Genomic DNA, 26,271 nt, shown 5'->3' on the forward strand with positions numbered 1-26,271 from the left:
CCCCACCCCTGCTCTACAGCATGCTGACTGACTGTCTGGCTGCCAGGTCGGCTTCCTCCTCACAGCAGGGGGGCGTGGCCAGGGACATCTTCTCTTACAGGTGGCCCAGAGCGCCACCCGATTTCCAGGAGCCTCCCGGCCTTTCTGGTAGAGTAGGCAATTATGCTCTACAGTATATTCCCTGTCACACATATATACAGTACACTAGGGGTATTTTTTGCCAGAAGCCAATCAGTGGTGTCACTCATCTTTTTGACACCCGGTGCAGGCCGCGGAGAGTATAGTAAAAAAGTTTAAAAAGGGGGCGTGGCCTCGCGGGTAGGGGGTGCGGCCTCATGGCCCGAACCTCAGTTTTAGTCACTCCGGGGGTCCAGAGATGCGGACTGCCCCCCGGGACCAGTCTATGTGCAGTGCAGGCTCCCTCACTCTGTAAGGAGCCGAGTGCTGCAAGTAATGATACAGTGCAGCACCCGGCTCCTGTTACTGAGGAGGAGTCGGCACTTTGGTGTCACCCCTCGGCGGGTGACACCCCGGTGCGGCCCGCACTCCCCCTTGTGACGCCACTGTAGCCATTTAACCTATCAGTATGTTTTTGCATTGTGGGTGGAAACCGAAGCACCTGGCAGAAACCAACAGGAGGAGAACATACAAACTCCACACAATTATTATTCAGAAAGGCAAGACAACCCCCAGATACAGCTGCACATCATTTCCCCCACATCCCAAACCAAAGTGCTTAGCTGTTTGGTTAATTCCTGTTTATTACTCATAGGAAAAACAACTGCATTCTGTTTCCCACAGACGCTGGTGATCATTTAATAGTAATTTATTAATAATATGTGTATAGGTAATAAATATAAACTTGTTTTAATCCGAGCAACTTTTCTCGTTTCAGTTATGTCTTATGGAACATAAATATCTTATTTGTCACTGGACAGAAGTAAACCCAAAATGGATTTTAATGTCCTAGAAAGTTTGGTAACACTGGGTCTATGATGTCACTGTAGAAGTGTGCGCAATTACATCACACCGACGCAGTCTACGAAGAAGGGGAAAACACCTCTGTAATAAGTGGGAGTTATGTGAGATACTATCGGTAGGGCGTCCTTTGATCCTTGGCAATGCAGGAGTTAATTCTGTGACAGCACATAGTCTTATCGTGTATTTAGCACGCAGGTAGCAGTTCTGTTTGTATAGCAGATATTATGAGATAATAAAACCTGTAGGATGGAAGTGTTTAGGGGTTTACACACCTCCTTTGATAGCCAGAACCTGTTATCGTCTGTTTATCATATAATCTCAATTACTTTGCTCTACGTCATTGGAAAGCTTGTGATGTGTACCTTACACCCAATTACAGGTCCACTTATGTATTTCAGCTGTAATCCTTATTTCTAATATACACCAACACATCGTGACAAACCTTAAATGGAGTTTCCATCTTTATATTACGTTAATGTATTTGCTTATTTCTTTTGCTGCCATACTGCAATTTTTTATAAATACGTTAGTTTTTTGTTTTGTGCTTTTTAGCCATATAATTATATCATCAGATAATGTAATAGACTATGCCATGTACAGTACTCTTTATAATGAATACAGATGCATCCAGAAGTCAGCCTTGGCTTGTTGTCATGTCCTAGGTCAACATGTCAAATCCTAGAAAATATAAAAACATGGCCAATCAGCGCAGAGCTGACCTATAAGGAATATTGTGTATATTTGGCAATTGTCGCAAGATGTACTGTACAATGCAATTAATAAATAACTGGCATCTAGTGACAGAAAGTCCTTTTAAAGCTGCTCTATTCTTAAGGTGCCCCTACCACAAGCTGGTATTTAGGTGTACTACAACTCATGTCTTTTGATTAAGAGTAAAGGACTAAGGGCTGTATTCAATTAGCGGCGATAAAAACCGTAAAAAAAAAACGCCTGCTGCGGCCACGTGCGATGTTTAAAACACTTGTCGCGTTCATACGGCCCCCCGAAAAACCAGACCCAATACTTTAAACTCATTTTCAACGTTTTTTTTCGTTTTTCGACAAAGTATGCAACTTACGAAAAAATGTTGTAGTAATTTATCATTAGGGGGGTGTCCAAAGGGTTCTGAAAGAAATACAAACATATTTAGGCAAAAATAGGGATTTTGCATTTTTTTTTCTCGAGGTCTGAGATGGAGAAAACTTTTCTCCTGCTTCTCACTATGGGCCGAATTCAATTAGAATCGAAAAGCCAAGATTCGCAAAAAAGTATCGCCGATTGCGACTTTTCGTCTGTCGGAAAAGTATCGCCGTATTCAATCCCATCCGCTTTTCGCTTACGCGGAAACGCAATGCAATGTAATAGGCGAAAAATATTTGTTTGGGGGTGCAAAGGGGGGAAAGCACTCAGGACCTCATTCAGAGTCGGTCGTTGCGGCCGCACGGTCGTTCTGGAAAAGGGTCCGGATATGCAAATGATGCACACGCATGTTGCGTCCCTAAGGTCGGATCGTTAGCTGGCCGACCAAGGGGAGGATGCGGTCGGATCACTAAAAAAACGCCCAGATCTCGTACGCATTACACGTCATCTCCGGCCATGTAAGGATTAATCGCGAGCATCGGAAACCATCGGAACTGGTCGTAGAGCTTAAGGTTGACCATACCCTCTCTTAAGCACTACGATCATGTCAGTGTAAAACCTCCCCTGTCACGTGTGCCATGACACTACTTTGTTAATTATGCACTCCCATAAAACGCCGTTCGCATAATTAGGCACGCCTGCGTTCGGATCTCCACTCCCCCGTTTTCAAGCACCTTCCCCTGTTACCACCCACAAATGCCTCAATCTGTCACTCAAACTACCGACCTGGCTGTGTTCAAGGAGAGAGAAATTTCTGATCGTAGCCGCTAGTTTGTGCACGCGCATTGCGTACTTTATGCATGCGCAGTTTAGCGAACATCGGTGGCGTACAACCGTGTGGCCGCAACGACCGACTCTGAATGAGGTCCTCAGAACCCTTGGGACAGCCCCCCCAATGGATAACTGCGTCACAAATATCCTAAAAAAAACTTATGAACACCCCAAAAAAGTGCATTGAAGTTTGGGGTGAAAAAGTGCAAAGTGGGGGGACAAGTTCGCAAACTAGCAAAATACGGTTCTGGGGGTGCTCTAAAAAGGGGTCAAGTAGTTTTGGGATTGCAGGTGCATTTATGTGGGTGGAAATTCGCAATAATATCTTTAGAGACATTAAAATATTCTTGCACCCATTTTCAGGTACCCCAAATTTGACAGGACTACTTATTTCCTACAAAAAATACAGCTTTATGCCATTCTTCACACTTGTGCAAAGACGCAAATTAGTGGTAATTGTGCGAACTTAAGTACCCCAAACAGTTTAATTAGGACTAATCGGGGACTACTACATTGATCCCCAATGTTTCTGCAGCTTATTGGGGGGTTCAGGCTGATTTCCCCTATTCTGACACCACTTTTCGCCTGTTCTGACTTTGCGTGTCTCAGTTTTTGCGTCTTTTGGAATTGAATACGGTGAATAGTGGGTGCGCGCACGATAAGTTTCCGCGGCTAAAACACGCGATGTAGGCAAAATGTCTGGCAAGCGAAACTTTATTGCGGGTGCGAATCTAATTGAAAACCACCCCAGAAGGGGTAACTTTACTAAAGTGAGAGTTTTTAGAAGTGAGTCTTAGAAGAGATGTTGCCCATAGCAACCAACCAGATTCTACTTAACATTTAACTAGCACCTTCTAGAAGACAATAGCTAGAATCTGATTGGTTGCTATGGACAACATCTCTTCTAAAACTCACTTTTAAAAAGTCTCACTTTAGTAAATTTAACCCTAAAAGTGCAATAAATCATCGCGAGTGCGATAAAAATCGGCCGATAGTCGGTCAATATTATCGCCGCTAATTGAATACGGCCCTAAGGGGTCTATTTATTACGCCTTGATAATTAGGCACTAGCATACATAGGGCCTGATTCAGAGGTGCATACTAACTGCACACAATGCCAATATGCACCCAGGTGACCGATGTTAGAAGTACTGTGCATGCATCCAAGCAGGGTCGTTTTAAGAGAGGAGGGGCCCATGTGTTGGCCAATGTTAGAAGTACTGTGTTAGAAGTACTGTGCATGCGCCCGTGCAGGGACGTTTTAAGAGAAGAGGGGGCCCAGCTCTATCTTCCCGATGATTAAAGTCTGCAGAACCATCCGACGTGGGACTCCGTAGAGGTAAGCATAATAATTATATGGGTGCAGGATGTGCGGTGTGGGCCCCCCCCCTTGGCCCCTGTGCACCACACACCCTTAACTCATTATAGATGCGCCACAGTGTCCGAGGCTACTGCAGGTAGATGCAGAACGTATATTTGAACGCAAGAGCTGTGGGTGGTGGCTAGCCAGATGTGTCGTTGACAGCGCTGCTTCTAAAGATGCAATACAGCTGACACAGGACACCAAAGTCTGATGGAGAAATTGCCCCTCCCATTTGGCTGGTGCAAGCTTTGATAGTGCAATGGATAGGAGACGTGTAAACCACACTGAGACAGGATAGCGCTGCTGAAAGTGGGCGTCTCAGTATGATCAGAATCAGCTGCGGCATTAGCATAAAGCAGCAGACAAGGCTGCAGCAAAAGACGTACGCGCATCTGCGCCCGGCACAGCTGTCTCCTGTGGCGTGTGACAACTAAAGCCGCCTGCTTCTCTCTCCCAGCTTAAATCCCCAGAAAACTTTCCGGTGGTAATGGAATATAATATATTAAAAAATTTAAAATATTTGAAAAACATAAAACACCCTCAAAGCACCCAAATAATAATTCGATACAGTTTAGAATATCAGGGACCAAGATATCCCGGAGCATTTGTGGAAAAAACGGAGCAGTTGGCTGTTGTGTGGTTTTTGAAAAAAATTATTTTAATATTTATTTTTTAAACATTTTGGGGACGTTATTGTGAACATCCTTTATTTAACCCAGATATGCTGCCATAATAGGCTTCACCACTAAGGGGCCTATTTACTAAGCAGTGTTAGGAGACAGAGTGAAAAGTGATAAGAAAGTGATAAGGTTCCAGCCAATCAGCACCCAACTGTCATCTCACAGGCTGTGTTTGAAAAATGACAGTTGGGAGCTGATTGGCTGGCACCTTATCACTTTCTGATCACTTTTCACTCTGTCTCCTAACACTGCTTAGTAAATAGACCCCTAAATGTGCTAAGCCTAGTAAAATCTTAATTGTCCCCTTTAGCCCTTTGTAGTAATGGGAGGAAAGCCCACAGACTGTCACAAGATAACTCTTTTCATAAAGTATCATCTTGTATTTTACATATACTGGTCACTTCCTTAGTGTATTATTAATTTCTCATTGCAAAAGTGGCTCCAGGGCTCTGTAAGGGAGTTGCACAGAATTCCCTTGCATGATTCAATAAAGTTTGTTGAGGAAAAAAAACAACAACCCACAAGCACTTTTCCCTTGTATCACACGGAAGTTACCCGGAAGTGAGAAGCCGCTAGCGTGCCTGGGCAGCGCCATCATCGTGTGGGGAATGCCAGGAGAGGTGTCAGGATCTGGGTGACATTTGTACACAACGAAAGGCAAGAAACCCTCCTCCGGGGATCCCTGTACCCACAGCCCTCCGCTGCTCCGGGGATCCCTGTACCCACTCCCCTAACTGTACAGAGGGGCGGGGTGTACTTAAAAGGGGCGGGTTTGTGGGCGGTCGGGAGGCGGAGCTTATTTTGTTTCCATTTTGCATGTCTAAAATGTTGCGTACCATGTATTATTATTATGCAATGCATTCTGGGGCTGATTCTGAGTTGGACGCAAGAACGAATTCGTGCGCTGCGCATGCGCCGTAGAAAGCAATCTCAGATTGCGCATACGTCAGAACGCTCATACGCACGTACACAGAGAGTGAAAGTACGATTTGTCCGTCACTCATTCTATGAAATGGGCGGTTTTTGGCGGGAACCATGTGAGCGCACGGAACTGATCCATCTCGTCCCGAGTATTGCGGTTGTATACGCCCGATTTCCGCACTTGCTTGGAGAGTTATGGCGGAGATGGGTTGGGTGTAAGTGGCGACACTAATTATGTGTTCGGACCGGCCTTTCGCATGAAGGCGGACGGATCTTTGGCATAGACGGGCGGATACTCGCAATAGCGCAAGGTAGTAAGCAGGCAGCGGCGGCCGGGCGATAATTGCGGCAACAGATGCGCCAGACTTCAGAATGTCATCCTATGTCTTGTAGCAGGAAATCTTCTGTAGCCTTCGCTGGAAGTGACATTATTGGCCTGTTGTATTAACAATACAATAACCCATAATTTGCAGTATTCATAATAGCAATTAGTAATTCACTGTTAGTCTATTTTTGTCCTAATAGCGATTTTAAAATAGTACGGAGCCCATTTGATTAGTGGCGAGGTGCCACTGAACATCCCGCGATCCAGCGTATATAACACGCAAGGCTTGGGAAATGTTAAATCCTTTGGCTGCTCACATAACCCCCTATTATAGTAGGAGCTTAACAAAGCGCTAATTTTCCTGCGCACGTCTATGGGTTGAGCAAAAAAACTAGTTATGTTGCTGAAACAGCACATCATGGCCAAAACGCTTATTGCATTTATATATCAGACTTGCCTGCTCTCCCAGAAGAGTATTCAAATCTCCTAGAGCTGGCGCGCCACCCACTTCCTAAGTGACGTGGGCAGCCGATGACACGACTCGGGATAAAATCGTGTCGTTATAGCCCTGCTTTACAATGGCGTAATCTTGTACAGCGAGGGACGGGGGACATAATCACGCCTCCGCAATGCTCACCTATGCCGCTCCACTACCCCCCACCCCCCCACCTTCTGCAGACCTGGCTGCCCCCTCCCGAAAAGAAAAGCCAGAAAGTTAGCAAGTGTGATATATATATATATATATATATATATATATCACTGGCTCCTGACTTATTACATTATATCCTACAAAGTAATATAATATTTGTAACATTTAGTAAGCTGATTCCTGTTTATTTTCTTCTCTTGCAGATTTAATGAATCAGAAATCACCTGTACAATACAGAAATGCTGTGTAGAATTACAAATTAAAAGTTTGCTCTCTAAAACCACTTAATTTGGAGCCTGGCGTTTGTACGCTCTGTATGTAAACAACAGATTTGGGGATTTAGGTTCCGTTAATCTAAATTACCTGCACGGTACATAGAATCCACAGTGCACAGAACAAACAGGCTGCAGCGATAGCATTTGTGCCTTCCATCCAGTTCCCCAGCAATATTAATGAACATCACGTCAGATTATCTGCTCGACGTAAGATTTGTGTTTAGAGAGGATTTAAAACGACTAAAGCTCGCAGGTTAGACATTCTGCTTTATACCCAGAAATAAAGCATTTAGGATTTTTTTTACTTGATATAACTCTTGATATATTGCGCATTGTTTTGTATCTTTGAGTGTCAGATAAAAGGTCAAATATATTTTCCAAACACTTTGTGTTGATGCACGTAATACTTGAACTATATTATATATAAAGACCATTATTTGAATGACTTACTTTTTTTTTATATAATACACATGTTAAAGGTCAATAAGTGCCTCAATCTGAATCATATCTAAGTCAGTTACAAAAGATAACATATATAAGTTAGACAATAAAAGAAACATAAGCGTTACATTATTGCAAAGTGAGAGGATAAAATTGCTTCGATTTGATCATGAATAGCGCCGTTTGTAATGAGACCACTAATAGAGAAGAGGAAGATGGCAGCACCCAGCCAAGCCTTCCCATCCTCCTGCCGCCGAAGGGACGGAAATTAATTATTCATCTGGATTTGAATAACACCATCCTGGTATCAGATGCGGCTACAGGTCAAGGGCTGAGGGCAGCACTAAACTCATACCTGAGCACCGTAGCCTGGGGGCAGATAAGTGACGCAGGTAGGTTCCTCGCCTCTAGCCTATTGGTGCACCCTAATCTTTTCCCACCCCTTTCATTGGATCATATACACTGTTAAATGTTCATTCAAACTCTTACTGATTCTCAATGTGTCTATTTATTGTATAAATTGATTATTATTATTGTGTTCTTTTATTATTGAATGTTTTAGAGTTGTATAACATTTCACATGTGTCACTTTGGCGCAGGGCCGTAATTAGGTTAGTGTGAGCGGTGCCGTTCCCCAGGAAGCAAGGACTGGGGGTTGGTACTGTCGCTACCCCAATAGCACCTGTCTTGCAAGGAGCCTGGAGAGTCGCTCAGCACATGCTAAGGACACGCTTGGCACTCAGTCTCCTGGTCCAGGTCGACCCTTCTGTGCAGGGAGACGGGGAGCATGTCTAGTACGCATTAGCGCCTCACTGCGGTGTGGCTTTGTGATTGATGTAGAGGTGGACGCATTTTGCGCACTTTGCAGAACTGGACACATCTGAAAATATATGAGCCAGTTTTACGACTGTAGAAAACAGTTATATATGCGCCCGGTTTGCGCCGATAGATCTGGCTTATCAGTATTATCAGTAATTGCTAGCTACAGTACACAATATTGTACTTTACTGAACTGAATTTACTTTGTGAAATTAAAATCCTATACAGATGGAAGTAGAAAAGAAAGTACTAAATCTTCAATTAAATACAAATGTTCAGTGACTTTACCTTTGAATATTAAAAGGGAATCAGCTTTAGTTCTACAGTCTGTTTACAAATATCAAATAGATTGTAGCGATCACGCTATTAATAGTATTTGTATCAATGAGAACGATTGAGACACACTCAGCCAATCAGAAGTGGCCACCGAACGTCATTATCATTTGCATGAACACACCCTCACTGTGCTCGGCCAATGCTTGCACCTTTCCCCCATCGTTCGTCAGACCCTTTAGCGTAAGTTATAAGTGTAAAATGCAGTCTAATGTGTACACATTTCTTTTGTGTCCATGCACAGTACAAAAAAAAAAATCACAATTTGCAACAAAAAGATTCTACAGGGGGTTATGTAATACGTTTCCAAATTATGGAACCGGTGTAATTCCAGCGACTTTGCAGTTAGATTTAAAGTGCCAGTCAGTTATAAGTCAAAACCAGCCATATAACTGATTGGTGATTTCAATTTAGTACATAACTTCCTATGAGCGGGATGTACTAAGCTCTGGACAGTGATAAATTGGAGAGTGATAAAGTACCAACCAATCAGCTCCTGTCATATTTTTCAAACACAGCCTGTGACATGGCAGGAGCTGAGTGGCTGGCAGTTTATCACTCCAGAGCTTAGTACATCTCCCCCTGTTTGTGCAGAAAACATTGTGTAAAACTCCATATATGTCTTAGAATGTGTTTGATGGGAAATAAACAGTCCGCCTAAAACTAATCACGCCCTAAGACAAACCCTGGCCTAAAATAGTAAAAAAAAAAAAAAATGGCTGTTGACATTCTGTTGTCATTATTCACAATGTTCACATTGTCATGTCAATATTCTGCCATTGTCAACATTGTGAATGCAAACTCCAAATAATAGCAACACCATTAACTAAAAAGTGTATACTTTGGCGCTGAGCCATGCATATTACTGCCTTGATGAAGGGAGGGTGTACCTGGGAACTGCTACACCAGGACATTGGGCCTTATTCAGACCTGGTCGCAAGTGCTGAGCGCTCGCAACCGGGTCGATATTTGCCCACTGGGCATGCGCACATCGGAGCCGGCTCCGACGTGCGCATGCGCGAGACCCAGCTAGCGACGGGCGCACCTTCACTACTGGTCTCGCACCAAAGGGGGCGAGCTGTCGATGGTGATTGACAGCTCGCCCCGTTTGGGAGGTGGGCAGGGGGGGTGGCCGGCCAAATGGAGGCGTTCCCGACAGAACGCTTGCCGTTTGGGGGCGGCCCCACTGACATCAGCAATGATGTCAGTGGTGAGCTTCCTGCTCGATCAGAGCAGGAAGCTCCCTGGGGCTTGCCGAGACCCAACCTTAGGGTCTCGTCGCAAGCCCCGATGGTCGCGATGGTCCTGACCATCGCGACCATCAACCTGGTCGCTCGCTAGAGCTGTGGGTGGTAACACAGCTTAGCTAGCGACTAGGAGGCCGCAATTCACTCCACAAGCGGCCGCCCTCATTCAGAGCGACCGCTTGTATCTAGCGATCAACTCTGAATGAGGGCCATTGTATATTTAGGAATGGTTCCTGGGGAGATTTCCAATGAGGGACTGTCATCAGAAGAACAGCTGTTGATTGGACGCATACCAGATGCACATTATTGACCACTTAAAAAAAATTCCAAGGAGACATTGCCCATGCAAAAAGGGTGAGGTCAACATTCTGCTAGTGCTGGCATGCTTACATTTAGGAACATAGCTTGATATCTAGGCTAATAATATAGTTTCATTCCAGGTGAATGGCAATGGCTAAGCCATCAACCTTCGGTGAGACCTCCATGCGAGGACGCCATCAACTATTATACTCACTTTGGGCGTGATGTGAACTTTGTGGACACTGAGATAGGACAACCGTTCAAAGAGGTCTTTAATCAACATATAAAGCTGCTGGAGTGGCAAGGAGAAGCTGACGGGGTGTTTGCACAGAGGGAAGAGGATGGAAAGTGCTATAACTGGATCCTTCCTGCCTTCTTCCACCTGTTACAAAGTCTGCACCAACAAGGGCGGCAGTTTTCTGTGATCCTGAGGACGTTTGGCACAGACCTTCCTCGGGTGCTGCAGTCCGTTCATGCTGCCTTTACTGGAAGGCATCCACATTTCCCTCAACTCCAGCAAGTGCCGGTACATCTATAAACATTATTATGGTGTCCGACGTAGGTGGGGGGGGGGGTTTAACTAAGCACATTGAGAACATAAAACCTTTTTCTAGGGACAGGGCACAAAGCCTTGTACTTTTCTATAAGCCTCCCTACCTGCCTAGTGTCAGATGTAGGAATCCTATTGGCTGTGGCATCACCTCTTACAGCCAATCAGAAGCTAGCAAAAGAGGACTGGAGTGCACCTTCGTGATGTCACACCCTCCCTGTGCACGGTGGGCTTATGACTGTGGAGTCAGCTGCCACCACCAGCTGTAGGGATTGGGTGGACTGTGTTTAGGAGGAAAGAGGTTGTATGTATTTTAAGAAATCAGTGACATATCCCCTTTGAAACACAGAGTTATAACAAACTACAGACAAACTTCATTTTTTTCCCCCTTACAATTACAACAGGCCGGGTTTATTCTATAGGAATGGGCAATGTGAGAGTAATTTGGGAGAATACAATAACAATGGTTATAGGCATGGGGTTTCGTAAAGGATGTGGTTGGATAACGATAAGCTGAAGTTCAACAGACCTTATATTTTTCATGAAGAGCTGGTACCTGGGGTATTGTGGGAATGCTATTGGTGACGTTATTTGGGAGCCAAGGTGACCAATTGTCAGGGAGCTTGCATGTCGGACATCACGGCACTGTCGGGGATTCCAGCGCCGGTGTTTAGACCGTGGGCATCCCGTCTGCCGGGATGTTGAATACTTATTAGAGGAGACAAATGACTCACTATGTAATTCCTTTATTCCCAGCTCAATGTGGATCTCACTGTGGGGAGAATACGATGCAACAAGAGAGAGGTCGTGCTGACCCGTGGGTCTGAGCGCACGTCTTCCAGAGCAAAGGAGAGAAATGTTTACAATTATTTTAGCACCATGTCTGGCATAGGAGGTTTTCAGGATCACTTTGACTGGTAAAACAAGTTTCCAAGTATTGCAAACTAATGCTAACTTAATGCTACAGAGTAATGCTAGTGTAATGCTACAGAGTAATGCTAGGGTAATGCTACAGACTAATGCTAGTGTAATGCTAACTTAATGCTACAGAGTAATGCTAACTTAATGCTACAGACTAATGCTAGCGTAATGCTAACTTAATGCTACAGACTAATGCTAGCGTAATGCTAACTTAATGCTACAGACTAATGCTAGCGTAATGCTAACTTAATGCTACAGAGTAATGCTAGCGTAATGCTACAGACTAATGCTAGCGTAATGCTACATACTAATGCTAGTGTAATGCTACAGACTAATGCTAGTGTAATGCTACAGAGTAATGCAAGCGTAATGCTACAGAGTAATGCTAGCGTAATGCTACAGAGTAATGCTAGTGTAATGTTACAGACTAATGCTAGCGTAATGCTACAGACTAATGCTAGTGTAATGCTAACTTAATGCTACAGACTAATGCTACAGACTAATGCTAGTGTAATGCTAACTAAATGCTACAGAGTAATGATAGTGTAATGCTAACTTAATGCTACAGAGTAATGCTACAGAGTAATGCTAACTTAATGCTACAGAGTAATGCTAGTGTAATGCTACAGAGTAATGCTAGTGTAATGCTAACTTAATGCTACAGAGTAATGCTACAGAGTAATGCTACAGAGTAATGCTAACTTAATGCTACAGACTAATGCTAGCGTAATGCTAACTTAATGCTACAGACTAATGCTAACTTAATGCTACAGACTAATGCTAGCGTAATGCTAACTTAATGCTACAGAGTAATGCTAGCATAATGCTACAGACTAATGCTAGTGTAATGCTACAGACTAATGCTAGTGTAATGCTACAGAGTAATGCTAGCGTAATGCTACAGAGTAATGCTAGCATAATGCTACAGAGTAATGCTAGTGTAATGTTACAGACTAATGCTAGCGTAATGCTACAGAGTAATGCTAGTGTAATGCTAACTTAATGCTACAGACTAATGCTACAGACTAATGCTAGTGTAATGCTAACTTAATGCTACAGAGTAATGATAGTGTAATGCTAACTTAATGCTACAGAGTAATGCTACAGAGTAATGCTAACTTAATGCTACAGACTAATGCTAGCGTAATGCTAACTTAATGCTACAGACTAATGCTAGTGTAATGCTAACTTAATGCTACAGACTAATGCTAGCGTAATGCTAACTTAATGCTACAGAGTAATGCTAGCGTAATGCTACAGACTAATGCTAGCGTAATGCTACAGACTAATGCTAGTGTAATGCTACAGAGTAATGCTAGCGTAATGCTACAGAGTAATGCTAGTGTAATGTTATAGACTAATGCTAGCGTAATGCTACAGAGTAATGCTACAGACTAATGCTAGTGTAATGCTAACTTAATACTACAGACTAATGCTACAGACTAATGCTAGTGTAATGCTAACTTAATGCTACAGAGTAATGATAGTGTAATGCTAACTTAATGCTACAGAGTAATGCTACAGAGTAATGCTAACTTAATGCTACAGAGTAATGCTACAGAGTAATGCTAGGGTAATGCTACAGACTAATGCTAGTGTAATGCTAACTTAATGCTACAGAGTAATGCTACAGAGTAATTCTAACTTAATGCTACAGACTAATGCTAGCGTAATGCTAACTTAATGCTACAGACTAATGCTAGCGTAATGCTAACTTAATGCTACAGACTAATGCTAGCGTAATGCTAACTTAATGCTACAGAGTAATGCTAGCGTAATGCTACAGACTAATGCTAGTGTAATGCTACAGACTAATGCTAGTGTAATGCTACAGAGTAATGCTAGCGTAATGCTACAGAGTAATGCTAGCGTAATGCTACAGAGTAATGCTAGTGTAATGTTACAGACTAATGCTAGCGTAATGCTACAGAGTAATGCTACAGACTAATGCTAGTGTAATGCTAACTTAATGCTACAGACTAATGCTACAGACTAATGCTAGTGTAATGCTAACTTAATGCTACAGAGTAATGATAGTGTAATGCTAACTTAATGCTACAGAGTAATGCTACAGAGTAATGCTAACTTAATGCTACAGAGTAATGATAGTGTAATGCTACATACTAATGCTTGCATAATGCTAACTTAATGCTACAGAGTAAATCTAGCGTAATGCTACAGAGTAATGCTACAGACTAATGCTAGTGTAATGCTACAGAGTAAGGCTACAGAGTAATGCTAGTGTAATGCTACAGAGTAATGCTAGGGTAATGCTACAGACTAATGCTAGTGTAATGCTAACTTAATGCTACAGAGTAATGCTAACTTAATGCTACAGACTAATGCTAGCGTAATGCTAACTTAATGCTACAGACTAATGCTAGCGTAATGCTAACTTAATGCTACAGACTAATGCTAGCGTAATGCTAACTTAATGCTACAGAGTAATGCTAGCGTAATGCTACAGACTAATGCTAGCATAATGCTACAGACTAATGCTAGTGTAATGCTACACAGTAATGCAAGCGTAATGCTACAGAGTAATGCTAGCGTAATGCTACAGAGTAATGCTAGTGTAATGTTACAGACTAATGCTAGCGTAATGCTACAGAGTAATGCTACAGACTAATGCTAGTGTAATGCTAACTTAATGCTACAGACTAATGCTACAGACTAATGCTATTGTAATGCTACAGAGTAATGATAGTGTAATGCTAACTTAATGCTACAGAGTAATGCTACAGAGTAATGCTAACTTAATGCTACAGAGTAATGCTAGTGTAATGCTACAGAGTAATGCTAGTGTAATGCTAACTTAATGCTACAGAGTAATGCTACAGAGTAATGCTAACTTAATGCTACAGACTAATGCTAGCGTAATGCTAACTTAATGCTACAGACTAATGCTAGCGTAATGCTAACTTAATGCTACAGACTAATGCTAGCGTAATGCTAACTTAATGCTACAGAGTAATGCTAGCATAATGCTACAGACTAATGCTAGTGTAATGCTACAGACTAATGCTAGTGTAATGCTACAGAGTAATGCTAGCGTAATGCTACAGAGTAATGCTAGCGTAATGCTACAGAGTAATGCTAGTGTAATGTTACAGACTAATGCTAGCGTAATGCTACAGAGTAATGCTACAGACTAATGCTAGTGTAAAGCTAACTTAATGCTACAGACTAATGCTACAGACTAATGCTAGTGTAATGCTAACTTAATGCTACAGAGTAATGATAGTGTAATGCTAACTTAATGCTACAGAGTAATGCTACAGAGTAATGCTAACTTAATGCTACAGAGTAATGATAGTGTAATGCTACATACTAATGCTTGCATAATGCTAACTTAATGCTACAGAGTAAATCTAGCGTAATGCTACAGAGTAATGCTACAGACTAATGCTAGTGTAATGCTACAGAGTAAGGCTACAGAGTAATGCTAGTGTAATGCTAACTTAATGCTACAGAGTAATGCTAGTGTAATGCTAACTTAATGCTACAGAGTAATGCTAGCGTAATGCTACAGAGTAATGCTACAGACTAATGCTTGCGTAATGCTACAAAGTAATACTACAGAGTAATGCTACAGAGTAATGCTAGCGTAATGCTAACTTAATGCTACAGAGTAAATCTAGCGTAATGCTACAGAGTAATGCTAGCGTAATGCTACAGAGTAATGCTACAGAGTAATGCTAGCGTAATGCTACAGAGTAATGCTAGCGTAATGCTACAGAGTAATGCTACAGACTAATGCTAACATAATGCTGCAGAGTAATGCTAATGTAATTCTAGAGAGTATTGCTAGCATTATGTTACAGAGTAATGCTAGCATAAGGCCTAACTAATATTTGTGAGGCTTGACTAATACTCATTCCTGGTGAACTGATAGGCTGTAGTCCCATGACTGTTAGTTTAGCCCACAAAATGGCTGCATCCATTGTGTGAAGGAGACAGGCTGATCTTTATACTACTATACATTTTCTCACCCAAAGTATAAGAGCAACAAAGGGCTTCAGCACCTGGGAAATAAGTATCACAGTATAAGCTCCTCTAACAGGTAATGGAAAGATTACTTAAAGTTACTAGCAGCACATAGGGCGCTGAGTGGTGATGAGCAGAGTGTTTATGTGATAAGCAGTACCTGGGACCCTCACTATAGGGCACTGAGTGGTGTTGAGCTCAGTGTTTATGTGATAAGCAGTACCTGTGACCCTCACTATAGGGCGATGAGTGGTGTTGAGCACAGTGTTTATGTGATAAGCAGTACATGGGACCCTCACTATTGGACGCTGAGTGGTGTTGAGCACAGTGTTTATGTGATAAGCAGTACCTGGGACCCTCACTATAGGGCACTGAGTGGTGTTGAGCTCAGTGTTTATGTGATAAGCAGTACCTGTGACCCTCACTATAGGGCGATGAGTGGTGTTGAGCACAGTGTTTATGTGATAAGCAGTACATGGGACCCTCACTATTGGACGCTGAGTGGTGTTGGGCACAGTGTTTATGTGATAAGCAGTACCTGGGACCCTCACTATAGGGCGCTGAGTGGTGTTGAGCACAGTATTTATGTGATAAGCAGTACCTGAGACCCTCACTATAGGGCGATGAGTGGTGTTGAGCACAGTGTTTGTGTGATAAGCAGTACCTGGGACCCCCACTATAGGGTGCTGAGTGCTGTTGAGCACAGTGTTTATTTGATGAGCAGTACCTGTGACCCTCACTATAGGGCGCTGAGTGGTATTGGGCACAGTGTTTATTTGATAAGCAGTACATGTGACCCTCACTATAGGGCGATGAGTGGTGTTGAGCACAGTGTTTGTGTAATATGCAGTACCTGGGACCCCCACTATAGGGTGCTGAGTGCTGTTGAGCACAGTGTTTATTGATGAGCAGTACCTGTGACCCTCACTATAGGGTGCTGAGTGGTGTTGAGCACAGTGTTTATTTGATAAGCAGTACCTGGGACCCTCACTATAGGGCGCTGAGTGGTGTTGAGCTCAGTGTTTATGTGATAAGCAGTACCTGTGACCCTCACTATAGGGCGCTGAGTGGTGTTGAGCACAGAATTTATGTGATAAGCAGTACCTGAGACCCTCACTATAGGGCGATGAGTGGTGTTGAGCACAGTGTTTGTGTGATAAGTAGTACCTGGGACCCCCACTATAGGGTGCTGAGTGCTGTTGAGCACAGTGTTTATTTGATGAGCAGTACCTGTGACCCTCACTATAGGGCGCTGAGTGGTATTGGGCACAGTGTTTATTTGATAAGCAGTACCTGAGACCCTCACTATAGGGCGATGAGTGGTGTTGAGCACAGTGTTTGTGTGATGAGCAGTACCTGGGACCCCCACTATAGGGTGCTGAGTGCTGTTGAGCACAGTGTACCTGTGACCCTCACTATTGGGCGCTGAGTGGTGTTGGGCACAGTGTTTATTTCATAAGCAGTACATGTGACCCTCACTATAGTGCGCTGAGTGGTGTTGAGCACAGTGTTTATTTGATGAGCAGTACCTGTGACCCTCACTATAGGGCCCTGAGTGGTGTTGAGCACAGTGTTTATTTGATGACCAGTACCTGTGACCCTCACTATAGGGCCCTGAGTGGTGTTGAGCACAGTGTTTATTTGATGAGCAGTACATGTGACCCTCACTATAGGGCGCTGAGTGGTGTTGAGCACAGTGTTTATTTATTTGATAAGCAGTACCTGGGACCCTCTCTATAGGGCGCTGAGTGGTGTTGGGCACAGTGTTTATTTAATAAGCAGTACCTGTGACCCTCACTATAGGGCGCTGAGTGGTGTTGAGCACAGTGTTTATGTGATAAGCAGTACCTGTGATCCTCACTATAGGGCGATGAGTGGTGTTGAGCACAGTGTTTATTTGATGAGCAGTACCTGTGACCCTCACTATAGGGCCCTGAGTGGTGTTGAGCACAGTGTTTATGTGATGAGCAGTACCTCTGACCCTCACTATAGGGTGCTGAGTGGTGCTGAGCACAGTGTTTATTTGATGAGCAGTACCTGTGACCCTCACTATAGGGTGCTGAGTGGTGTTGAGCACAGTGTTTATGTGATAAGCAGTACCTGTGACCCTCACTATAGGGCGCTGAGTGGTGATGAGCACAGTGTTTATGTGATGAGCAGTACCTCTGACCCTCACTATAGGGTGCTGAGTGGTGCTGAGCACAGTGTTTATTTGATGAGCAGTACCTGTGACCCTCACTATAGGGTGCTGAGTGGTGTTGAGCACAGTGTTTATTTGATAAGCAGTACCTGGGACCCTCACTATAGGGCGCTGAGTGGTGTTGAGCTCAGTGTTTATGTGATAAGCAGTACCTGTGACCCTCACTATAGGGTGTTGGGTACAGTGTTTATGTGATAAGCAGTACATGGGACCCTCACTATTGGACGCTGAGTGGTGTTGGGCACATTGTTTATGTGATAAGCAGTACCTGGGACCCTCACTATAGGGCGCTGAGTGGTGTTGAGCACAGTGTTTATGTGATAAGCAGTACCTGAGACCCTCACTATAGGGCGATGAGTGGTGTTGAGCACAGTGTTTGTGTGATAAGCAGTACCTGGGACCCCCACTATAGGGTGCTGAGTGCTGTTGAGCACAGTGTTTATTTGATAAGCAGTACCTGGGACCCTCACTATAGGGCGCTGAGTGGTGCTGAGCACAGTGTTTATGTGATAAGCAGTACCTGTGACCCTCACTATTGGGCGCTGAGTGGTGTTGGGCACAGTGTTTATTTCATAAGCAGTACATGTGACCCTCACTATAGTGCGCTGAGTGGTGTTGAGCACAGTGTTTATTTGATGAGCAGTACCTGTGATCCTCACTATAGGGCGCTGAGTGGTGTTGAGCATAGTGTTTATTTGATGAGCAGTACATGTGACCCTCACTATAGTGCGCTGAGTGGTGTTGAGCACAGTGTTTATTTGATGAGCAGTACCTGTGACCCTCACTATAGGGCGCTAAGTGGTGTTGAGCACAGTGTTTATTTGATGAGCAGTACCTGTGATCCTCACTATAGGGCGCTGAGTGGTGTTGAGCATAGTGTTTATTTGATGAGCAGTACCTGTGACCCTCACTATAGGGCGCTGAGTGGTGTTGAGCACAGTGTTTATTTGATGAGCAGTACCTGTGACCCTCACTATAGGGCGCTGAGTGGTATTGGGCACAGTGTTTATTTGATGATCAGTACCTGTGACCCTCACTATAGGGCGCTGAGTGGTGTTGAGCACAGTGTTTATTTGATGAGCAGTACATGTGACCCTCACTATAGGGCGCTGAGTGGTGTTGGGCACAGTGTTTATTTAATAAGCAGTACCTGTGACCCTCACTATAGGGCGCTGAGTGGTGTTGAGCACAGTGTTTATGTGATAAGCAGTACCTGTGATCCTCACTATAGGGCGATGAGTGGTGCTGAGCACAGTGTTTATTTGATGAGCAGTACCTGTGACCCTCACAATAGGGCGCTGAGTGGTGTTGAGCACAGTCTTTATTTGATGAGCAGTACCTGTGATCCTCACTATAGGGTGCTGAGTGGTGTTGAGCATAGTGTTTATTTGATGAGCAGTACCTGTGACCCTCACTATAGGGCCCTGAGTGGTGTTGAGCACAGTGTTTATTTGATGAGCAGTACCTGTGACTCTCACTATAGGGTGCTGAGTGGTGTTGAGCATAGTGTTTATGTGATAAGCAGTACCTGTGACCCTCACTATAGGGTGCTGAGTGGTGTTGTGCACAGTGTTTATGTGATAAGCAGTACCTGGGACCCTCACTATAGGGCGCTGAGTGCTGCTCAACACCACTCAGCGCCCTATAGTGAGGGCGCTGCTGTGCTCAACACCACTCAGCGCCCTCACTATAGGGCGCTGAGTGGTGTTGAGCACAGTGTTTATGTGATAAGCAGTACATGTGACCCTCACTATAGGGCGATGAGTGGTGTTGAGCACAGTGTTTGTGTGATAAGCAGTACCTGGGACCCCCACTATAGGGTGCTGAGTGCTGTTGAGCACAGTGTTTATTTGATGAGCAGTACCTGTGACCCTCACTATAGGGCGCTGAGTGGTATTGGGCACAGTGTTTATTTGATAAGCAGCACATGTGACCCTCACTATAAGGGCGATGAGTGGTGTTGAGCAGTGTTTGTGTGATAAGCAGTACCTGGGACCCCCACTAGAGGGTGCTGAGTGCTGTTGAACACAGTGTTTATTTGAGAAGCAGTACCTGTGATCCTCACTATTGGGCGCTGAGTGGTGTTGAGCACAGTGTTTATGTGATAAGCAGTACCTGTGATCCTCACTATAGGGCGCTGAGTGGTGATGAGCACAGTGTTTATTTGATAGGCAGTACCTGGGACCCTCACTATAGGGCCCTGAGTGGTGTTGAGCTCAATGTTTATGTGGTAAGCAGTACCTGTGACCCTCACTATAGGGTGCTGAGTGGTGTTGGGCACAGTGTTTATGTGATAAGCAGTACCTGGGACCCTCACTATAGGGCGCTGAGTGGTGTTGAGCACAGTGTTTATTTGATAAGCAGTACCTGGATCCCTCACTATAGGGCGCTGAGTGGTGTTGATCACAGTGTTTATTTGATAAGCAGTACCTGGATCCCTCACTATAGGGTGCTGAGTGGTGTTGAGCACAGTGTTTATTTGATGAGCAGTACCTGTGACCCTCACTATAGGGCGCTGAGTGGTGTTGGGCACAGTGTTTATTTGATGAGCAGTATCTGTGACCCTCACTATAGGGCGCTGAGTGGTATTGGGCACAGTGTTTATGTGATAAGCAGTACATGTGACCCTCACTATAGGGCGATGAGTGGTGTTGAGCACAGTGTTTATTTGATAAGCAGTACCTGGGATCCTCACTATAGGGCGCTGAGTGGTGTTGAGCACAGTGTTTATTTGATGAGCAGTACTTGTGACCCTCACTATAGGGTGCTGAGTGGTGTTGAGCACAGTGTTTATTTGATGACCAGTACCTGTGACCCTCACTATAGGGCGCTTAGTGGTGTTGAGCACAGTGTTTATTTGATGAGCAGTACCTGTGATCCTCACTATAGGGCGCTGAGTGGTGTTGAGCACAGTGTTTATTTGATGAGCAGTACCTGTGACCCTCACTATAGGGCGATGAGTGGTTTTGAGCACAGTGTTTATTTGATGAGCAGTACCTGTGATCCTCACTATAGGGCGCTGAGTGGTGTTGAGCACAGTGTTTATTTGATGAGCAGTACCTGTGACCCTCACTATAGGGCGCTGAGTGGTATTGAGCACAGTGTTTATTTGATGAGCAGTACCTGTGACCTTCACTATAGGGCAATGAGTGGTGTTGAGCACAGTGTTTATTTGATGAGCAGTACCTGTGACCCTCACTATAGGGCGCTGAGTGGTGTTGAGCACAGTGTTTATTTGATGAGCAGTACCTGTGACCCTCACTATAGGGCGCTGAGTGGTGTTGAGCACAGTGTTTATTTGATGAGCAGTACCTGTGATCCTCACTATAGGGCGATGAGTGGTGTTGAGCACAGTGTTTATTTGATGAGCGGTACCTGTGACCCTCACTATAGGGCGCTGAGTGGTGTTGAGCACAGTTTTTTTTGATGAGCAGTACCTGTGACCCTCACTATAGGGCGCTGAGTGGTGTTGAGCACAGTGTTTATTTGATGAGCAGTACCTGTGATCCTCACTATAGGGCGCTGAGTGGTGTTGAGCACAGTGTTTATTTGATGAGCAGTACCTGTGATCCTCACTATAGGGCGCTGAGTGGTGTTGAGCACAGTGTTTATTTGATGAGCAGTACCTGTGACCCTCACTATAGGGCGCTGAGTGGTGTTGAGCACAGTGTTTATTTGATGACCAGTACCTGTGACCCTCACTATAGGGCGCTGAGTGGTGTTGAGCACAGTGTTTATTTGATGAGCAGTACCTGTGATCCTCACTATAGGGCACTGAGTGGTGTTGAGCACAGTGTTTATTTGATGAGCACTACCTGTGACCCTCACTATAGGGCGCTGAGTGGTGTTGAGCACAGTGTTTATGTGATGAGCAGTACCTGTGATCCTCACTATAGGGCACTGAGTGGTGTTGAGCACAGTGTTTATTTGATGAGCAGTACCTGTGACCCTCACTATAGGGCCCTGAGTGGTGTTGAGCACAGTGTTTATTTGATGAGCAGTACCTGTGACCCTCACTATAGGGCGCTGAGTGGTGTTGAGCACAGTGTTTATTTCATAAGCAGTACCTGTGACCCTCACTATAGGGCCCTGAGTGGTGTTGAGCACAGTGTTTATTTGATGAGCAGTACCTGTGACCCTCACTATAGGGCGCTGAGTGGTGCTGACCATAGTGTTTATGTGATAAACAGTACCTGTGACCCTCACTATAGGGTGCTGAGTGGTGTTGGGCACAGTGTTTATGTGATAAGCAGTACCTGTGACCCTCACTATAGGGTGCTGAGTGGTGTTGAGCACAGTGTTTATTTGATGAGCAGTACCTGTGACCCTCACTATAGGACGCTGAGTGGTGTTGAGCACAGTGTTTATTTGATGAGCAGTACCTGTGATCCTCACTATAGGGCGATGAGTGGTGTTGAGCACAGTGTTTATTTGATGAGCAGTACCTGTGACCCTCACTATAGGGCGATGAGTGGTTTTGAGCACAGTGTTTATTTGATGAGCAGTACCTGTGATCCTCACTATAGGGCGCTGAGTGGTGTTGAGCACAGTGTTTATTTGATGAGCAGTACCTGTGACCCTCACTATAGGGCGCTGAGTGGTATTGAGCACAGTGTTTATTTGATGAGCAGTACCTGTGACCTTCACTATAGGGCAATGAGTGGTGTTGAGCACAGTGTTTATTTGATGAGCAGTACCTGTGACCCTCACTATAGGGCACTGAGTGGTGTTGAGCACAGTGTTTATTTGATGAGCAGTACCTGTGACCCTCACTATAGGGCGCTGAGTGGTGTTGAGCACAGTGTTTATTTGATGAGCAGTACCTGTGATCCTCACTATAGGGCGATGAGTGGTGTTGAGCACAGTGTTTATTTGATGAGCGGTACCTGTGACCCTCACTATAGGGCGCTGAGTGGTGTTGAGCACAGTTTTTTTTGATGAGCAGTACCTGTGATCCTCACTATAGGGCACTGAGTGGTGTTGAGCACAGTGTTTATTTGATGAGCAGTACCTGTGATCCTCACTATAGGGCGCTGAGTGGTGTTGAGCACAGTGTTTATTTGATGAGCAGTACCTGTGATCCTCACTATAGGGCGCTGAGTGGTGTTGAGCACAGTGTTTATTTGATGAGCAGTACCTGTGACCCTCACTATAGGGCGCTGAGTGGTGTTGAGCACAGTGTTTATTTGATGACCAGTACCTGTGACCCTCACTATAGGGCGCTGAGTGGTGTTGAGCACAGTGTTTATTTGATGAGCAGTACCTGTGATCCTCACTATAGGGCACTGAGTGGTGTTGAGCACAGTGTTTATTTGATGAGCAGTACCTGTGACCCTCACTATAGGGCGCTGAGTGGTGTTGAGCACAGTGTTTATGTGATGAGCAGTACCTGTGATCCTCACTATAGGGCACTGAGTGGTGTTGAGCACAGTGTTTATTTGATGAGCAGTACCTGTGACCCTCACTATAGGGCCCTGAGTGGTGTTGAGCACAGTGTTTATTTGATGAGCAGTACCTGTGACCCTCACTATAGGGCGCTGAGTGGTGTTGAGCACAGTGTTTATTTCATAAGCAGTACCTGTGACCCTCACTATAGGGCCCTGAGTGGTGTTGAGCACAGTGTTTATTTGATGAGCAGTACCTGTGACCCTCACTATAGGGCGCTGAGTGGTGCTGACCATAGTGTTTATGTGATAAACAGTACCTGTGACCCTCACTATAGGGTGCTGAGTGGTGTTGGGCACAGTGTTTATGTGATAAGCAGTACCTGTGACCCTCACTATAGGGTGCTGAGTGGTGTTGAGCACAGTGTTTATGTGATGAGCAGTACCTGTGACCCTCACTATAGGGCCCTGAGTGGTGTTGAGCACAGTGTTTATTTGATGAGCAGTACCTGTGACCCTCACTATAGGGCCCTGAGTGGTGTTGAGCACAGTGTTTATTTGATGAGCAGTACCTGTGACCCTCACTATAGGGCCCTGAGTGGTGTTGAGCACAGTGTTTATTTCATAAGCAGTACCTGTGACCCTCACTATAGGGCCCTGAGTGGTGTTGAGCACAGTGTTTATTTGATGAGCAGTACCTGTGACCCTCACTATAGGGCGCTGAGTGGTGCTGACCATAGTGTTTATGTGATAAACAGTACCTGTGACCCTCACTATAGGGTGCTGAGTGGTGTTGGGCACAGTGTTTATGTGATAAGCAGTACCTGTGACCCTCACTATAGGGTGCTGAGTGGTGTTGAGCACAGTGTTTATTTGATGAGCAGTACCTGTGACCTTCACTATAGGGCAATGAGTGGTGTTGAGCACAGTGTTTATTTGATGAGCAGTACCTGTGACCCTCACTATAGGGCGCTGAGTGGTGTTGAGCACAGTGTTTATTTGATGAGCAGTACCTGTGACCCTCACTATAGGGCGCTGAGTGGTGTTGAGCACAGTGTTTATTTGATGAGCAGTACCTGTGATCCTCACTATAGGGCGATGAGTGGTGTTGAGCACAGTGTTTATTTGATGAGCGGTACCTGTGACCCTCACTATAGGGCGCTGAGTGGTGTTGAGCACAGTTTTTTTTGATGAGCAGTACCTGTGACCCTCACTATAGGGCGCTGAGTGGTGTTGAGCACAGTGTTTATTTGATGAGCAGTACCTGTGATCCTCACTATAGGGCGCTGAGTGGTGTTGAGCACAGTGTTTATTTGATGAGCAGTACCTGTGACCCTCACTATAGGGCGCTGAGTGGTGTTGAGCACAGTGTTTATTTGATGACCAGTACCTGTGACCCTCACTATAGGGCGCTGAGTGGTGTTGAGCACAGTGTTTATTTGATGAGCAGTACCTGTGATCCTCACTATAGGGCACTGAGTGGTGTTGAGCACAGTGTTTATTTGATGAGCAGTACCTGTGACCCTCACTATAGGGTGCTGAGTGGTGTTGAGCACAGTGTTTATGTGATGAGCAGTACCTGTGATCCTCACTATAGGGCACTGAGTGGTGTTGAGCACAGTGTTTATTTGATGAGCAGTACCTGTGACCCTCACTATAGGGCCCTGAGTGGTGTTGAGCACAGTGTTTATTTGATGAGCAGTACCTGTGACCCTCACTATAGGGCGCTGAGTGGTGTTGAGCACAGTGTTTATTTCATAAGCAGTACCTGTGACCCTCACTATAGGGCCCTGAGTGGTGTTGAGCACAGTGTTTATTTGATGAGCAGTACCTGTGACCCTCACTATAGGGCGCTGAGTGGTGCTGACCATAGTGTTTATGTGATAAACAGTACCTGTGACCCTCACTATAGGGTGCTGAGTGGTGTTGGGCACAGTGTTTATGTGATAAGCAGTACCTGTGACCCTCACTATAGGGTGCTGAGTGGTGTTGAGCACAGTGTTTATGTGATGAGCAGTACCTGTGACCCTCACTATAGGGCCCTGAGTGGTGTTGAGCACAGTGTTTATTTATTTGATGAGCAGTACCTGTGACCCTCACTATAGGGCGCTGAGTGGTGTTGAGCACAGTGTTTATTTGATGAGCAGTACCTGTGATCCTCACTATAGGGCGATGAGTGGTGTTGAGCACAGTGTTTATTTGATGAGCAGTACCTGTGACCCTCACTATAGGGCGATGAGTGGTTTTGAGCACAGTGTTTATTTGATGAGCAGTACCTGTGATCCTCACTATAGGGCGCTGAGTGGTGTTGAGCACAGTGTTTATTTGATGAGCAGTACCTGTGACCCTCACTATAGGGCGCTGAGTGGTATTGAGCACAGTGTTTATTTGATGAGCAGTACCTGTGACCTTCACTATAGGGCAATGAGTGGTGTTGAGCACAGTGTTTATTTGATGAGCAGTACCTGTGACCCTCACTATAGGGCGCTGAGTGGTGTTGAGCACAGTGTTTATTTGATGAGCAGTACCTGTGACCCTCACTATAGGGCGCTGAGTGGTGTTGAGCACAGTGTTTATTTGATGAGCAGTACCTGTGATCCTCACTATAGGGCGATGAGTGGTGTTGAGCACAGTGTTTATTTGATGAGCGGTACCTGTGACCCTCACTATAGGGCGCTGAGTGGTGTTGAGCACAGTTTTTTTTGATGAGCAGTACCTGTGACCCTCACTATAGGGCGCTGAGTGGTGTTGAGCACAGTGTTTATTTGATGAGCAGTACCTGTGATCCTCACTATAGGGCGCTGAGTGGTGTTGAGCACAGTGTTTATTTGATGAGCAGTACCTGTGACCCTCACTATAGGGCGCTGAGTGGTGTTGAGCACAGTGTTTATTTGATGACCAGTACCTGTGACCCTCACTATAGGGCGCTGAGTGGTGTTGAGCACAGTGTTTATTTGATGAGCAGTACCTGTGATCCTCACTAT

The 26,271-nt window shown here is 44.9% G+C and overlaps 2 protein-coding genes across 3 annotated transcripts in view; one reads left to right on the plus strand and one right to left on the minus strand.

Annotated features, from left to right (window-relative positions):
* LOC148523438 (uncharacterized) overlaps positions 1-5,624 on the minus strand; it is a 70,656-nt gene extending 65,032 nt beyond the window's left edge. Inside the window, exon 1 of the mRNA XM_088473233.1 lies at positions 5,491-5,624. The gene's annotated coding sequence lies outside the window, so the exon portion shown is untranslated. The remainder of the gene's footprint in view (positions 1-5,490) is intronic.
* The window catches only part of LOC148523439 (uncharacterized), a 35,961-nt gene continuing 15,152 nt past the window's right edge, over positions 5,463-26,271 (plus strand). For both annotated transcript variants that reach the window (XM_088473227.1, XM_088473226.1), the window contains exons 1-4: positions 5,463-5,592; positions 7,034-7,938; positions 10,386-10,771; positions 11,552-11,712. In XM_088473227.1, coding sequence (XP_088329353.1) covers positions 7,716-7,938; positions 10,386-10,771; positions 11,552-11,712 — 770 coding nt within the window. In that variant the 5' untranslated portion in view covers positions 5,463-5,592; positions 7,034-7,715. The remainder of the gene's footprint in view (positions 5,593-7,033; positions 7,939-10,385; positions 10,772-11,551; positions 11,713-26,271) is intronic.

The sequence above is a fragment of the Taudactylus pleione genome, unplaced genomic scaffold (genome assembly GCF_031769625.1).
Source record: "Taudactylus pleione unplaced genomic scaffold, aTauple2 ptg000133l, whole genome shotgun sequence".
Classification (NCBI taxonomy): domain Eukaryota; kingdom Metazoa; phylum Chordata; class Amphibia; order Anura; family Myobatrachidae; genus Taudactylus; species Taudactylus pleione.